Raw genomic sequence first — 16,422 nt, forward strand, 5'->3', positions numbered from 1 at the left:
AGATTTGCTATGTGTTATACACTCAGGGACTGTAATAGAAAACATTTTTTATTACCTATAATCACCCGGTTATTGTATCGGAAGAACTACATGTAATGAACTCGAATGGTTCAGGAAGGGTCGTGCAGTGGAGACATAGCGGCTTCTTATTTTATTTTCATTATGCAGATAATAGCAAAATGTCTTTAAACATATGGTGCCAGAGCAGTAGCGTAGCTACCGGGGGGCAGAGGGGGCCATTACCCCGGGCCCCGCGCTCTGAGGGGGCCCACCCGGAGCTACGCTACTGTAACTGGATTGGCGCACGCAGCGCGCCGATACAGTTACATTCTGTGGCAGAGCAGGGAGAATCGATCTCTGTTATGGTTACCCCAATGACCAGGGGAATAAAAATACAAAACGGACTAGCTCTCGGGTGATGGAAACTAAGGTCGACCGTGACCTGAACCTGACCCAACACTTACAGTAGCCGGGGGATGTACCTACGATGCCCTAGACACCACGCGCCAGCCGGAGATCTAACTACCCCTATAAGAGGAATATACAGGCCTGCCTTACCTCCAGTGAGGAACCCCAAAAGATGATAGTAGGCCCCCACAGATATTGACGGTGAGTTCAGAGGAAATGACATACGTAGGATGAACAGCAGATTTAGCACAGTGAGGTCCGCTTACTAGATAGCAGAAGGACAGGAAAGTGTTACTTCACGGTCGACCTAAAAAACACTATTCAAAAACACCATCCAGAAATTACTTTAAACTCCAGTGACAACTCATGCCACTGGAGTAGTAATTTTCTGTCCACAAGAGCTTCCAGCACTGAAGAGTCACATTGCAGATAGCTGGACAAAAATAGCAAAAACAAGAAACAAAATTCAACTTAGCTGAACTGGAACTTGAGGCAGGTGAATGCAACAGAATGCTACTAGCACATTGTTGGCCGGCATATGACTAACAGCCAAGCAGCCTTAAATAGGAAACTCCCCTAGAGGGTGGCGACAGGTAATCAGAGATGGAGGAAGGCACATAGGAGGCACTACCATAACAGACCACCGGGGGAGCCCACAAACCGAATTCACAACAGTACCCCCCCCTTAAGGAGGGGGCACCGAACCCTCACCAGAACCACCAGGGCGATCTGGATGAGCACTATGAAATGCACGAACCAAATCAGGAGCATGAACATCGGATGCTGTCACCCAAGAATTATCCTCCTGGCCATAACCTTTCCACTTAACCAGATACTGAAGTTTCCGTCTGGAAACACGGGAGTCCAAGATCTTTTCCACCACATACTCCAATTCACCCTCAACCAACACAGGAGCAGGTGGATCAGCAGAAGGAACAACCGGTACCTCATACCTCCGCAATAATGACCGATGGAAAACATTATGGATATTAAAAGATGCTGGGAGGTCCAAACGAAAGGACACAGGATTAAGAACCTCCAGAATCCTATAAGGGCCGATAAACCGAGGCTTAAACTTAGGAGACGAGACCTTCATAGGAACAAATCGAGAAGACAGCCACACCAGGTCCCCAACACAAAGACGAGGACCAATACGCCGATGACGATTAGTGAACTGTTGAGTCTTCTCCTGGGACAACTTCAGATTGTCCACAACCTGTCCCCAAATCCGATGCATCCTATCAACCACAGCATCCACTCCAGGACAATCCGAAGACTCCAATTGACCGGACGAAAACCGAGGGTGAAACCCTGAATTACAAAAAAATGGAGAAACCAAAGTGGCAGAACTGGCCCGATTGTTAAGGGCAAACTCTGCCAATGGCAAAAAGTCAAGCCAATCATCCTGATCAGCGGACACAAAACACCTCAAGTAAGTCTCCAAGGTCTGATTAGTACGCTCAGTCTGGCCATTAGTCTGAGGATGGAATGCAGACGAAAAAGACAAATCGATACCCATCCTGGCACAGAACGTCCGCCAAAATCTAGACACAAACTGAGTACCCCTGTCAGACACTATATTCTCAGGAATACCATGCAAACGCACCACATTCTGAAAAAATAGAGGAACCAACTCAGAGGAGGAGGGCAATTTGGGTAAAGGTACCAAATGAACCATCTTGGAAAAACGGTCACAAATCACCCAGATGACAGACATCCTACGAGAAACCGGAAGGTCAGAAATAAAGTCCATAGAGATGTGCGTCCAAGGCCTCTTAGGAATAGGCAAGGGCAACAACAACCCACTGGCCCTAGAACAGCAGGGCTTGGCCCGAGCACAAACATCACAAGACTGCACAAACATGCGCACATCTCGAGACAAAGAAGGCCACCAGAAGGACCTAGACACCAAATCCCTGGTGCCAAAAATTCCAGGATGACCTGTCAACGCGGAAGAATGAACCTCCGAGATAACTCTACTGGTCCAATCATCAGGGACAAACAGTCTACCAGGCGGACAGCGATCAGGCCTATCCACCTGAAACTCCTGCAAAGAACGCCGCAGGTCTGGGGAGACAGCTGACAATATCACCCCATCCTTCAGGATGCCGGTAGGTTCGGAATCACCAGGCGAGTCAGGCTCAAAACTCCTAGAGAGGGCATCCGCCTTCACATTCTTGGACCCAGGCAGATATGACACCACAAAGTTAAATCGGGAGAAAAACAACGACCAGCGCGCCTGTCTAGGATTCAGACGCCTGGCCGACTCAAGATAAATTAGATTCTTGTGGTCAGTGAGGACCACCACCTGGTGTCTAGCACCCTCAAGCCAATGACGCCACTCCTCAAACGCCCACTTCATGGCCAGAAGTTCCCGATTTCCCACATCATAATTTCGCTCAGCGGGCGAAAACTTTCGGGAGAAAAACGCACATGGTCTCATTACTGAGCAGTCAGGATCTTTCTGCGACAAAACTGCACCTGCTCCGATCTCCGAAGCATCCACCTCAACCTGGAACGGAAGTAACACATCAGGTTGGCGCAACACAGGAGCGGAAGAAAAGCGGCGCTTAAGCTCTTGAAAGGCCTCCACAGCCGCAGAGGACCAATTAGCAACATCAGCACCCTTTTTGGTCAAATCAGTCAAAGGTTTAGCAATGGCAGAAAAACCCGCTATAAATCGGCGATAGAAATTAGCAAAACCCAAGAACTTTTGCAGACTCTTCAAAGAAGTAGGTTGCATCCAATCACAAATGGCCTGGACCTTGACAGGGTCCATCTCCATAGATGAAGGGGAAAAAATATATCCCAAAAAGGAAATTCTCTGAACTCCAAAACTACACTTTGAGCCCTTTACAAAAAGAGAATTAGCTCGCAAAACCTGAAAAACTCTCCTGACCTGTTGAACGTGAGATTCCCAGTCCTCCGAAAAAACAAGAATATCATCCAAATAGACAATCATAAACTTATCCAGATATTCACGGAAAATATCGTGCATAAAGGACTGAAAAACGGAAGGGGCATTTGCGAGACCGAAAGGCATTACCAAATACTCAAAATGGCCTTCAGGCGTATTAAATGCGGTCTTCCACTCATCCCCCTGCTTAATCCGCACCAAATTATACGCACCACGTAGATCGATCTTAGTGAACCACTTAGCCCCCTTTATACGAGCAAACAGATCAGTAAGTAAAGGTAACGGGTACTGGTATTTAACTGTAATCTTATTCAAAAGTCGATAGTCGATACAAGGTCTCAATGAACCATCCTTTTTACCTACAAAGAAAAATCCTGCCCCTAGTGGAGACAACGAGGGGCGAATATGACCCTTTTCCAAAGATTCTCTGATATACTCCCGCATAGCAGTATGTTCAGGTACAGACAAATTAAACAAGCGACCCTTAGGAAACTTACTACCGGGGATCAATTCAATAGCGCAGTCACACTCTCTGTGGGGAGGGAGAGAATCAACTTTAGGCTCTTGAAAGACATCATAAAAATCTGACAGAAATGCTGGGATCTCAGAGGGAGTAGATGAAGAAATAGGAACCAAAGGTGCATCCCCATGAATACCCCGACATCCCCAGCTCAACACAGACATAGATTTCCAGTCCAAGACGGGATTATGAATCTGTAACCATGGTAATCCAAGCACTAAGACATCATGTAGGTTATATAATACAAGGAAACGAATAATCTCCTGATGGTCTGGGGTAAGACGCATAGTCACTTGTGTCCAATATTGTGGTTTATTGCTAGCCAAAGGTGTAGAATCAATACCCTTCAGGGGAATAGAAACTTCCAACGGCTCCAAATCAAACCCACAACGCTTGGCAAAGGACCAATCCATGAGACTCAGAGCGGCGCCAGAATCCACATAAGCATTCACAGTCACAGATGATAAGGTACAAATCAATGTCACGGACAAAAGAAATTTTGACTGCAAGGTACCTGTAGAAAAAGATTTATCAACCTTTTTATCAACCTTATTTATACGTTTAGAGCATGCTGATATAACATGAGCTGGATCTCCACAGTAGAAGCACAATCCATTTTTGCGCCTGTAATTTTGACGTTCGCCTCTAGACAAAACACGATCGCATTGCATATGCTCTAATGCCTTTTCAGAGGTCACCGCCAAATGGTGCACAGATTTTTCCTCAGAAGACCCCGCCATATGGTGCACAGATTTGCGCTCCCGCAAACGCCGATCAATCTGGATAGCCAATTTCATGGCATCATTCAGACCTGCAGGCACAGGGAACCCCACCATGACATCCTTCACGGCATCAGAGAGACCTTCTCTGAAATTAGCTGCTAAAGCGCACTCATTCCATCTAGTAAGCACCGACCATTTACGGAATTTCTGGCAGTATATCTCAGCTTCATCTTGCCCTTGGGAAAGAGCTATCAAGGCTTTCTCAGCCAAAATCTCCAAATTAGGTTCTTCATAAAGCAACCCCAAAGCCTGAAAAAACGCATCTACATTTAACAACGCAGGATCCCCTGGCGATAATGCAAATGCCCAACTTTGTGGGTCGCCGCGCAGTAGAGAGATAACAATTTTAACTTGTTGAGTCTGATCACCAGCAGAGTGAGATCTCAGAGACAAAAACAATTTGCAATTTTCTCTGAAACTCAAAAACCGGGATCTGTCTCCGGTAAAGTATTCAGGCAGAGGAATCTTAGGTTCAGACATTGGAGCACGTATAACAAAATCTTGTAGGTTCTGTACTTTTGTCGCAAGGTTATTCAAACCTGCAACTAAACTCTGTGGATCCATATTCAAATGGGTGTAACCCAAGCATTCAGAGGTTAAGAGGAGAGGAAAAAAAAAAAAGGCTGAAGACTGCAGTTTAAGCAAGGAATACAAATGATCAAACTAAGGTGCACTTTCAAACACAGAAAAAAAAAAAAAAAAAAAAACCTTTTCTCCTCCTTCCTGCTTTAGTGCATATTTTAACACATAGATTTTTTACAGGCCGGCCAAACTGTTATGGTTACCCCAATGACCAGGGGAATAAAAATACAAAACGGACTAGCTCTCGGGTGATGGAAACTAAGGTCGACCGTGACCTGAACCTGACCCAACACTTACAGTAGCCGGGGGATGTACCTACGATGCCCTAGACACCACGCGCCAGCCGGAGATCTAACTACCCCTATAAGAGGAATATACAGGCCTGCCTTACCTCCAGTGAGGAACCCCAAAAGATGATAGTAGGCCCCCACAGATATTGACGGTGAGTTCAGAGGAAATGACATACGTAGGATGAACAGCAGATTTAGCACAGTGAGGTCCGCTTACTAGATAGCAGAAGGACAGGAAAGTGTTACTTCACGGTCGACCTAAAAAACACTATTCAAAAACACCATCCAGAAATTACTTTAAACTCCAGTGACAACTCATGCCACTGGAGTAGTAATTTTCTGTCCACAAGAGCTTCCAGCACTGAAGAGTCACATTGCAGATAGCTGGACAAAAATAGCAAAAACAAGAAACAAAATTCAACTTAGCTGAACTGGAACTTGAGGCAGGTGAATGCAACAGAATGCTACTAGCACATTGTTGGCCGGCATATGACTAACAGCCAAGCAGCCTTAAATAGGAAACTCCCCTAGAGGGTGGCGACAGGTAATCAGAGATGGAGGAAGGCACATAGGAGGCACTACCATAACAGACCACCGGGGGAGCCCACAAACCGAATTCACAACAGATCTCCCTGCTCTGCCACTATGGGGCCACTGAGCAGGCGGGGGGCCCGGTGCCAGCAGTGGGCCCCTCGCCGTCATCGCAAGGTGAGCTGTATCGGCATCTAGCCGATACAGCTGACCGCGATGATGAGAGAAGGAGCTCTGCGCTCCTTCTCCCATCATCCCACACATCGTCTGACAGCGGGCGCGATGACGTCACCGCCCGGCGCCCGCTGTCAAGAGATGAGCAGGAGCAGCGAGTGCCGCTGGAACAAGGAGGAAGAGAGGTGAGTATTTGTAATTGTTTTATGGGGGTGCTGTCTTATTTACTGGATCTGCCTATGGGGGGTGTGCTGCCTTACATACAAGATCTGCCTATGGGGGGTGCAGCCTTATATACAGGATCTGCCTATGGGGGGGGTGTGCTGCCTTATATATAGGATCTGCCTTTGGGGGGTGCTGCCTTATATATAGGATCTGCCTATGGGGGGGGGGGGGAAGTGCTGCCTTATATACAGGATCTGCCTATGGGGGGTGCAGCCTTATATATAGGATCTGCCTATGGGGGGGTGCTGCCTTATATACAGGATCTGACTATGGGGGTTGCTGCCTTATATACAGGATCTGCCATTGGGGGGGTGCTGCCTTATATACAGGATCTGACTATGGGGGTTGCTGCCTTATATATAGGATCTGCCATTGGGGGGGTGCTGCCTTATATACAGGATCTGTCTATGGGGGGGTGCTCCTTATGCTACAGGATCTGCCTATGGGGTGGGGTGCTGCCTTATACTACAGGATCTGCCTATCCTATGGGGGGTGCTGTCTTATACTACAGGGTCTGCCTATGGGGGTGCTGCCTTGTATTATATTGAGGACCATCTGGCATATTATACTATATGGAGGTGATCTATGGGGCCATCATACAGTGTGGAGATTACAGTGAAGGGGCCATTATACAGTGTCGGAGCCATCAAACAGTTTGGAGGCTACTAAGGGGTCAGTATACTGCGTGGGTGGTACTATACAGTGAGGGGGCATTATACTGTGTATAGGGGAGCTGCACAGGAGGGAGACTCTGGATATTATTAAATGTAAAGTGGGCACTTGTTATAGGGGAACTCAGGTTACTGTGACTATCAAAGGGGCACAGGGCAATATTACTTTATAGGGGGCAAAATATGGGCAGTTTTCTAGGGCACTTGCACCCGGCATTACTTTAGAGGGTACAGAGAACCACACAGCAGGTGCAGTAATAGGGACACATACGGCAGCAGCGGCTCAGTATTGGGGTATCAGGTGCAGTAATAGGGACACATACGGCAGCAGCGGCTCAGTATTGGGGTATCAGGTGCAGTAATAGGGACACATACGGCAGCAGCGGCTCAGTATTGGGGTATCAGGTGCAGTAATAGGGACACATACGGCAGCAGCGGCTCAGTATTGGGGTATCAGGTGCAGTAATAGGGACACATACGGCAGCAGCGGCTCAGTATTGGGGTAACAGGGGCAGTAATAGGGACACATACGGCAGCAGCGGCTCAGTATTGGGGTATCAGCAGGATGAGGAGTTTGTGCAGGTTGGGAATAGATGGTGATGGGGCTGGAATATGAGATGTGAAATATGTCTTTGTTGTATTTTCTGCAGCCAAGTCCTGGCTGGAAGAAGTTGTCATGTTGGTCTGGGCCAGATGGAAAAGACAGGAAAAGTGAACAATTCCATCAGAAAGAACATCAGCGGTATGTCATTATCTGTAACTGTGCTGTGATCTCCTATATGTTCTGTAGGGCTGGTATCTACCACTGACCATATGGCGGTAATATCAGTGTTGGTCTTTATATAGAGACTAGACTGTGGCCCGATTCTAACGCATCGGGTATTCTAGAATATGCATGTCCCCGTAGTATATGGACAATGATGATTCCAGAATTCGCGGCAGACTGTGCCCGTCGCTGATTGGTCGAGGCAACCTTTATGACATCATCGTCGCCATGGCAACCATTATGACATCTACGTCGATACTGTGTCCGTCGCTGATTGGTCGAGGCCGCCAGGCCTCGACCAATCAGAGACGCTGGATTTCCATTATGACATCGTCGCCATGCTGTGCCTGTCTCTGATTGGTCGAGGCCCGGCGGCCTCGACCAATCAGAGAGGCGGGATTTCCAGGACAGACAGACAGACAGAAAGACAGACACTGTCTGTCTGTCTTTCTGTCTGTCTGTCTTTCTGTCTTTCTGTCTGTCTTTCTGTCTGACAGACGGAAAAACCCTTAGACAATTATATATAGAGATTATGTTCAGTAACATTGGTCATCTGCTGAGGTTCTCCTCCACTATTCGGGTGCGTCACCCAGTTATCAAGGCTACCTGGTTAGGGGCCCACTCAGAAGCTTCACCCCACCCCGGACCAAAACCCTAGCTACGCCTCTGGTTCTAATATTAAAAATTCTCTTTTTTCCCATACCTTGGTTTTTCAGCGCAAGTCTATTCTAAATTATAGATACATTAATTCTGATCCCTTTGTGGTGGGTTCCTTGACTTGCAGCAGATATATATATATATACACACACACACATATACACACGCACACACACATACATACATACATACATGTACATACACACATATATACATACATATATACACACATGCATGTATATCCTTAGTTACTCATCTGTCTACACACAAGTACATTCACTAAATGCATTAATATATCATAGAAAGGTCTTGTACTACGTGGTCAGTCACTATAGATTTAAAGTAGAATTTATGGTGTAACAATAAATAAGGCCTTCCAATTACACACCATATTGTTACCAGAACACAATAGTAAAATAAGTGCATACCATAGGAGAGAGTTACATGGTATGGTACTGGGTAACGGACATTAAAAAATTATTGAATCACTGGCTGCAAACAACCAATATTACAATTGAAAATTACCTAAAAGGGAATCTGTCACCAGGTTTTAGCCACCCACTCTGAGGGCAGCATAATGTAGCATAATGTAGAGACAGAGACCCTGATTCCAGCAATGTGTGACTTTTGGGCTCCTTGCTGTACTTGTGATAAAATCACTGTTTTATCAGCAGATCACCACAAGAGATTAGAAACCTGCTGCCATGTAGAACAAAGCCAAAGGGCCGACGTCAGCACCTGGCACATCAGGGCAGGTGCCAGGTCCCTGAGCAGGTGGTGGGCTCCACTCGCTGTCAGGGACACTGGCGCATTATGGGGGCCCAGTGCCTGTGTCAGCACCTGTGGGTGGAGGTGACTGACAATCAGGTCAGAAGGCACTATGACGTCACTAGTGTGCGCCCTAAGCCAGAGCAGTCACAGCGCAGAGAGCCGGAAGATGCTGAGGAGTCCAGAGCAGAGTAGTTGCCAGCGAGGAGAGTATTTACATTTTTTTTTTTTTTTTTGGAGCATCTATTGGGGCCAATTACATATGGAGCAGTATATGGAGCCAATTACATATGGAGCAGTATATATGGAGCCAATTACATATGGAGCATCTTATGGAGCCAATTTTATATGGAGCATTATATGGGGCCCATTCTGTTTGGAGCGATATATGGGGCCCATCTTATACTGTATGGAGTATTATATGGGGTCTATTCTGTATCGAGCATTATATGGTGCCCGTCATATACTGTATGGAGGATTATATGGGGTCTATTCTGTATCGAGCAGTATATGGGGCCCATCATATACTGTATGGAGCATTATATGGGATCCATTATTCTGTATGGAGCAATATATGGGTCTCATTCTGTATTAAGCAATATATGGGGCTCATTATTCTGTATGGCGCAATATATGGGGCATGTTATTCTGTATAGAGCAATATATGGGGCTCATTATTCTGTATGGAGCATTATATGGGGCTCATTCTGTATGGAGCATTATATGGGGCTCATTCTGTATGGAGCGCTATGTGGTGCCCATAATACTGTATGGAGGGCTATACTGTCCGGTTTCCGACCTATTGATATCACTCATGTAATGTAAGTAGTAAGAGAAATCTTTGGCATTGTACTATACCTAGATTTCTCATCTGTGCATCATGAATTGTGGTATGTGTTAAAGGGGCCCACTGAGATTCTTTCGCCCAGGGACAACAAAAACCTGGAGCCGGCCCTGCCATGAACCCACCATAGGGAGTCTACGCTAAAATACGCAAAATTACTTCCACTTTTCTTGTACTATTGAACATAAAAAAAATGATATTGTGTGGGAACATAGAACGATGGTAGATTATCCATTTTTTGCTCTCCCAGTTCCCTTGATGAAGCTCTAATGTGTCACAAATTTTCACTTGTCTTAGGCAGCAGGAAAGCAAAACTCACCCTAGTACATTTATCATGATAGGTAATGTGGGGAAAGGGTCTGCAAAAAAACTAAAAATATTAAAAGTTGAATTGTTTTATTTAATTACATACAAACACATACATATAATACATAGCCGGTTTATACATAGAATACATAGCCGGTTTATACATAGAAGTAGCTTAAAATAATAGACTCCTCATTTACGAGCCAGCAAAGGTTTTTTCCTAGCCAAGCCAGTAGATTCCTCGTTTTTTTCCACACCTTTCATCTTTTTTGGAGTGACACTCATGGAATTTTTAATACTAGACAACAAGCCTCTTTTGGGTTTCGGTTCCCCCACGGCTGACACGAGCTTCCTGCTTTCATCCAGCTGCCCCTGAAGTTCTGTTATTGAAGCCTCCAGCTGGATAGCCCGCTCTGCCAGACTCTGGAGACCTTGGATCTCCTGGTCCTGTGAAAAGCCAGAATTTATCATTAAGACTATCATAAGGGTAAAACAGAATAATCACAAGTAAATATCAGTCACACCTTGATTTTCAAATGCTGCTTCAGCATCTCATTTTCTTCAGCCAGTCGTCTTCCATTCAGATCAGCTTCATCCTTAATGTTCTGTATCTGCACCCTTAAACCAATAATGATCTGTAAAAGGAACACAAATAAAAACATGTCTGAAGTGGAGCCTACACACAGGCTCCAAAATGTTCTGAAACAAGTAAGGTGAAATACCGTAGATATTTCTCTAAACTATGATTTTACTCATCAGTAGTGTTGAGCATTCCGATACCACAAGTATCCGGTATCGGCCGATATTATCGGTATCGGAATTCCGATACAGAGTTCCGATACTTTCAGTATATCGGATACCGGAATCGGAAGTTCCCATAATTCACAGAGCCAGAATTCAGCCAATGAGGACTAATTAGAAGTGTGGGCACATCCTGTTCTGCATGTTAGGCATGTAACTACTGGCATGGCTGTGATTGGCTGCTGAAATGATGTCATGATGCACTATAAAAGTCGCCGCCGCCCTTTCTGGCTCACTCTGTTGTGAATTCAATTAGGCATAGGACGCTGTGTTCTGACTGAGGGCCAGTTGAGATAGCGATTTGCTTCATTGTGCTTTACCCAGGCTAATTTAGCAACCGCTATGTGAGAACCCTGTTTTTGCCGTGCAGCGCTGTTCACGGCTGTCTGCACGATCTCCGTGTGAGTGCAGCTCACTCTGTAGTCTGTTCTGCAGCCACTGCTGGTTGTAGTCAGCTCAGCGTGCGTCACTGCCTCATACTGTTCCATTGTCCTTTTCTCAATTAGTGCAGCCTGCTGCACATTTTTTCAAATTTATCCTATTAGTGGCTTTCCATCCGTATCCTGCTAGATTGTGGAAAAACACTATATAGGATTACATAGAGGAGTTTTTTTGCTGCTGAGGATGATGAAGAAAGTGTGGGAGAAGTTAAAAAGAAGGTGAAGGGCGTGGAAGTAGTGAAACAAATATCTGACAAAATATAAAAAACCTTAACAGTCAATATCTTTGTAACTCCGAACGTCTTAAAAAAAAAAAATTAATTCCTGCTATTTCATTTGATTGGCCTAAACCTCTGTGCCTTTAATGTCTCCGCCACCTCCCCCAATACATCCTACATTATTCTTAGTTGTTTTCCTTCATGTAGAATTAACCTACAAGGAAAGAAAGGGTTTATTTTAATTCCGATATTTTTGTCCCATTGACTTGCATTGGTATCGGGTATCGGTATCGGCAATATCCGATATTTTTTGAATATCGGCTGATCCAATCCGATACCGATACTTCTGGATATCGGAAGGTATCGCTCAACACTACTCATCAGTACAATTATGGTAATACCAAACTTGTCCAGTTTTTGTTTTTGTAACCATTTTATAAAAAAAAATATATATATATGAATCTATATAAAAAGTAAAAGTCAAAAAAATATTTTATTTGATTGTGTCTCCATTTTCAAAGACCCGTAACACTGTCGATTTTCAGTCAATAGAGCCCTCTCACAGCTCTTTTTTTGCTGGGTGAGAAGGTGTTTATTGATACCATTTTGGGATGGATATGACATTTTTTACAGCATGTTTTGTGGTATAGTGGCAACTAAATAAGCAATTTTGGAGTTGTTTTTTTTTATTTATTTTTTTATTCTGTTTGTAGTGTTTACCGATTGGGTTATTTTTATATTATGATAGAGTGGACTTTTATGGAAACTGATAAAACACGTGTAATTTTTTTTAATCTTTATTTTAATATGGGGTGATTGGAACTTGTGTTTTTATTTTTCATATTTAAAACTTTTTTTTTCACTTTTTGCTGTATTTGTTAGTCCTTTTAGGGGATTTGATCCCGTGATTGTAACTATACACATCCATATTGTGGCAATCACATTCTTCTTTGATCCCAGCCACAGACTGGATTTTAAAGAAGCTCCATGATGACCGGCACTGATGTCTTCACTGATCCCTGACTATCATAGCAACCCAATGGCGACCTGCAATTGCTTTATAGCAACCCATCGGCTGTCAGAGTTTGACAGTAACATTTAACAGGTTTAGAATCGTGGTCAGAGCTCCGATCTACCCCCTGCTGTTAGAGGCAGGTCGTTACTGTGACACACAGGCATAGCCAGACCTATGTTAGGCCTGCTCCATAAACCCCCTAAAGAATTGTACATCTTTGTGAGGAAGAATGAACAAATTAACAGCAGGTCAATAGATTTTATTTATTTTTACGCTGTTCCCCATGCGGTATAAGTGATTAGATGACTATTGTTCAGGTCAGTGCAATTACAGTGATACCAGATTAATATATATATATATATATATATATATATATATATATATATATATATATATATATATATATATATCTAATATCACACTAAAAAAAAAAAAGTTTTTGCATTCCCATATTTTGAGAGCTATCATTTTTTCTATATTTCTGCCGACAGTGTCATGTGAGGACTTTTTTGGAGGCACCAGTTGATGTCTATTGATACCATTCTGATTTTTGGGAGGCAGAGTGAGCAAAAACCAGCATCTCAGGCTTGTTTTTTTTAATGGCATTCACCGTGTGGTAAAGTGATAAGGCAGCTTTATTCTTCAAGTCAGTACATTTACAGTGATCACAAAAAAACTTTTTTTGCGCTTTTACACCATAAAAACAACTATATAGAAAAAAATATTTCTTTTTGCATCGCTGTATTTTGAGAACTATAACTTTATTTTTCTGCTGATTGAGCTGTGTGGGGGCTTGTTTTATTAGTGGGACAAGAGACCATTTTTATTTCCATTTTATCTACAAATCAAGTTGAATTCCGCTTTTTTTCAACGTCTTGATGAAAACGCAGATTTTTGCCACTTTTTTTAAAAAGATTTTTTAGGTGTTCACTGAAAGGGTTAACTAGTGTAAATGTTTTATAGATCAGGTTTTTCTGGTTGCGGCGATACCAGACGTGTACTTTGTTTATTTTTACATAAACACATACTAATTGGTTTATCCATACTTGGCCGCTGCAGATTCGCAGCAGTTTTCCATGTGGTTTACAGTACCATGTAAACCTATGGAAAACCAAATCTGCAGTGCCCATGCTGCAGAAAATTCAGCGCGGAAACGCTGTGGTTTATTTTCCGCAGCATGTCAATTCTTTGTGCGGATTCTGAAGTGTTTTACACCTGCTCCTCAATAGGAATCCGCAGGCGTAAAAATGCAGGTGAATTCCGCACAAGAAAAAGCAGGAAATCCGTGGTAAATCCGCAGTTAATCTGCTGGTAAAACGAAGTGCGTTTTACTTGCGGATTTTTCAAAAACAGTGTGGAAAAATCCGCACACGAATCCGCAATGTGGGCACATAGCCTTAGGCTATATGATGCACTCATCAATTTATTAGCATTTATCTTTAGTCAATAACCACTAGGTTTTTTGATCACCATCAATATGCTACACGTGGTTAATATTCTGAATGCTTTCAGCTAAAGGTCTATTGCTAAGACCTGAAGGCAACTCATAAGGGGAAGAGACTGATGGCAATTTGACATTCTCCATGACTAGGATGGATCTATGATTTTGTGTGTATTTTATATACCGTATTTTCTAGTGTATAAAACGACTGGGCGTATAAAACGACCCCCAACGTTTCCATATAAAATATGGAGTTTGGGATATACTCGCCGTATAAGACGGGGGCCGTCAGAGGGTAAGTATATCACATATTTATTTATTTTTATTCTTTTTTTTACATGAATATGGATCCCAGGGCCTGAAGGAGAGTCTCCTCTCCTTCAGACCCTGGGAACCATACAGGACCGCTCCCTGCACACGCCGTACTCTACCCGGCGTATAAGACGACCCCTGACTTTTGAGATGATTTTCAGGGGTTAAAAAGTAGTCTTATACGCCGGAAAATACAGTAGGTCATTTAAGGGGTGAGTTACATACAGCTCTGGCAAAAATTAAGAGACCACCACATCAAAACCCTGTCATGGGTGCAGCGCCCCAGAGTCCTGGTCGTTGCAGTACTGTAGCTCCGCCGCTAAGGGGGGCTATGGTACGTCTGATGGCACTGAAGGAGTTCTTCTGACCAGGTATCACAGACACCAATACATTTCACAGTCTGGCCTCCAGGGGGAGCTAAGGGTTCTATTTATTAGGCCACTCCTCACAATCTGGTAAAACTGGGGGTTAGGCAGGAAGTTAGAGAGAAAGCTGACTGGGTTGGAACCAGGCAACACCTTGTGGCAGAGGGTGTTGTAGGGGAAGATTCAGAGGGGTCCCTGTCAGGGGTGGGATCCTGACAGAGGCCTAGCAACCAGAGAGAACGTTACGGGACCGCGTCTGCACGATATAGCGGCGGTACCCCAAGAAAGGACAAGAAGCGAGGTTTATTGTGCAGAGTGAGAAACGAGATCAACGCAACAAGGGGAATACCAGTAGGAGTCGTGCTGTAAGACGAGGCAACATCCTACTGAGGCGCATAACCGGTGGCCGGAACGCCGAGGAAGTATAGAGCTCCAAGCCAAACTTCAAACCTACGGCAGGACAGTCAGTTATAGGCGGGCTGTCTCGCCCAATTGACCTAGGAAGACACAGGGGGGTAACAACAGGAGTGGGGCGACGCTAGAGTCCCAGAAGAGCTCCGAGCCTCCCCGTCATACGGGTGCATCCTAACCATAAGATCTGGGGGACGTGGAAGAACATCAGAATCGAGTTGTGAGGGAACACGAGAAACAGACACAACAGTTGTGAGGACTATCCCGTGGTGCTCAGCAGGGAAGGACTACAACACACAAGCGCTAGCAGGTAGGCACAGATTTCCACCTGCAAAGGGAACTCTGGATGTGCCATCGGACCGACCAGGCTTGCGCAGCCCGGTTAACCGTATTCCGGATTGAGGATCCTGAAGCCTTCAGTAAAGAGGTAAAGAGACTGCAACCTGGTGTCCTCGTTATTTACTGCAACCTGCACCGCACCACTACAACATCATCACCATCCCGCACACCTATCATTGGGCGCCACTCAGCAGGGTCACGGACCGGGTCTAGCCACCGTGACAATCCCAGAGCAGAGACTCAGAGGCCCGGTACCGGGTACCCCTCGGCCCTGCGGCAGTGGGGGCGCTGCATGGGCAGCCCAGTCTCCAGACCTGAACCCCATTGAAAACCTCTGGAATGTAATCAAGAGGATGACGGATAGTCACAAGCCATTAAACAAAGAAGAACTGCTTACATTTTTGCGCCAGAAGCAGTGTGAAAGACTGGTGGAAAGCATGCCAAGACGCATGAAAGCTGTGATTAAAAATCATGGTTATTCCACAAAATATTGATTTCTGAACTCTTCCCGAGTTAAAACATTAGTTTCGTTATTTCTAAATGATTATGAACTTGTTTTCTTTGCATTATTTGAGGTCTGAAAGCACGGTTTGCTTTTTTTAATTTTGACCATTTTTCTTTTTCAGAAAAAAAATACAA

The 16,422-nt window shown here is 44.5% G+C and overlaps 1 protein-coding gene across 1 annotated transcript in view; it reads right to left on the reverse strand.

The window, feature by feature from the left end:
• Positions 1 to 10,514: 10,514 nt before the first annotated feature.
• LOC143781249 (kinesin-like protein KIF20A) overlaps positions 10,515 to 16,422 on the reverse strand; it is a 61,634-nt gene continuing 55,726 nt past the window's right edge. Inside the window, exons 18-19 of the mRNA XM_077267737.1 lie at positions 10,966 to 11,076; positions 10,515 to 10,888 (exon numbers count right to left, since the gene is read on the reverse strand). Of these exons, the coding sequence (XP_077123852.1) occupies positions 10,634 to 10,888; positions 10,966 to 11,076 (366 nt within the window). The 3' untranslated portion in view covers positions 10,515 to 10,633. The remainder of the gene's footprint in view (positions 10,889 to 10,965; positions 11,077 to 16,422) is intronic.

Source organism: Ranitomeya variabilis, chromosome 6, assembly GCF_051348905.1.
Source record: "Ranitomeya variabilis isolate aRanVar5 chromosome 6, aRanVar5.hap1, whole genome shotgun sequence".
NCBI lineage: Eukaryota > Metazoa > Chordata > Amphibia > Anura > Dendrobatidae > Ranitomeya > Ranitomeya variabilis.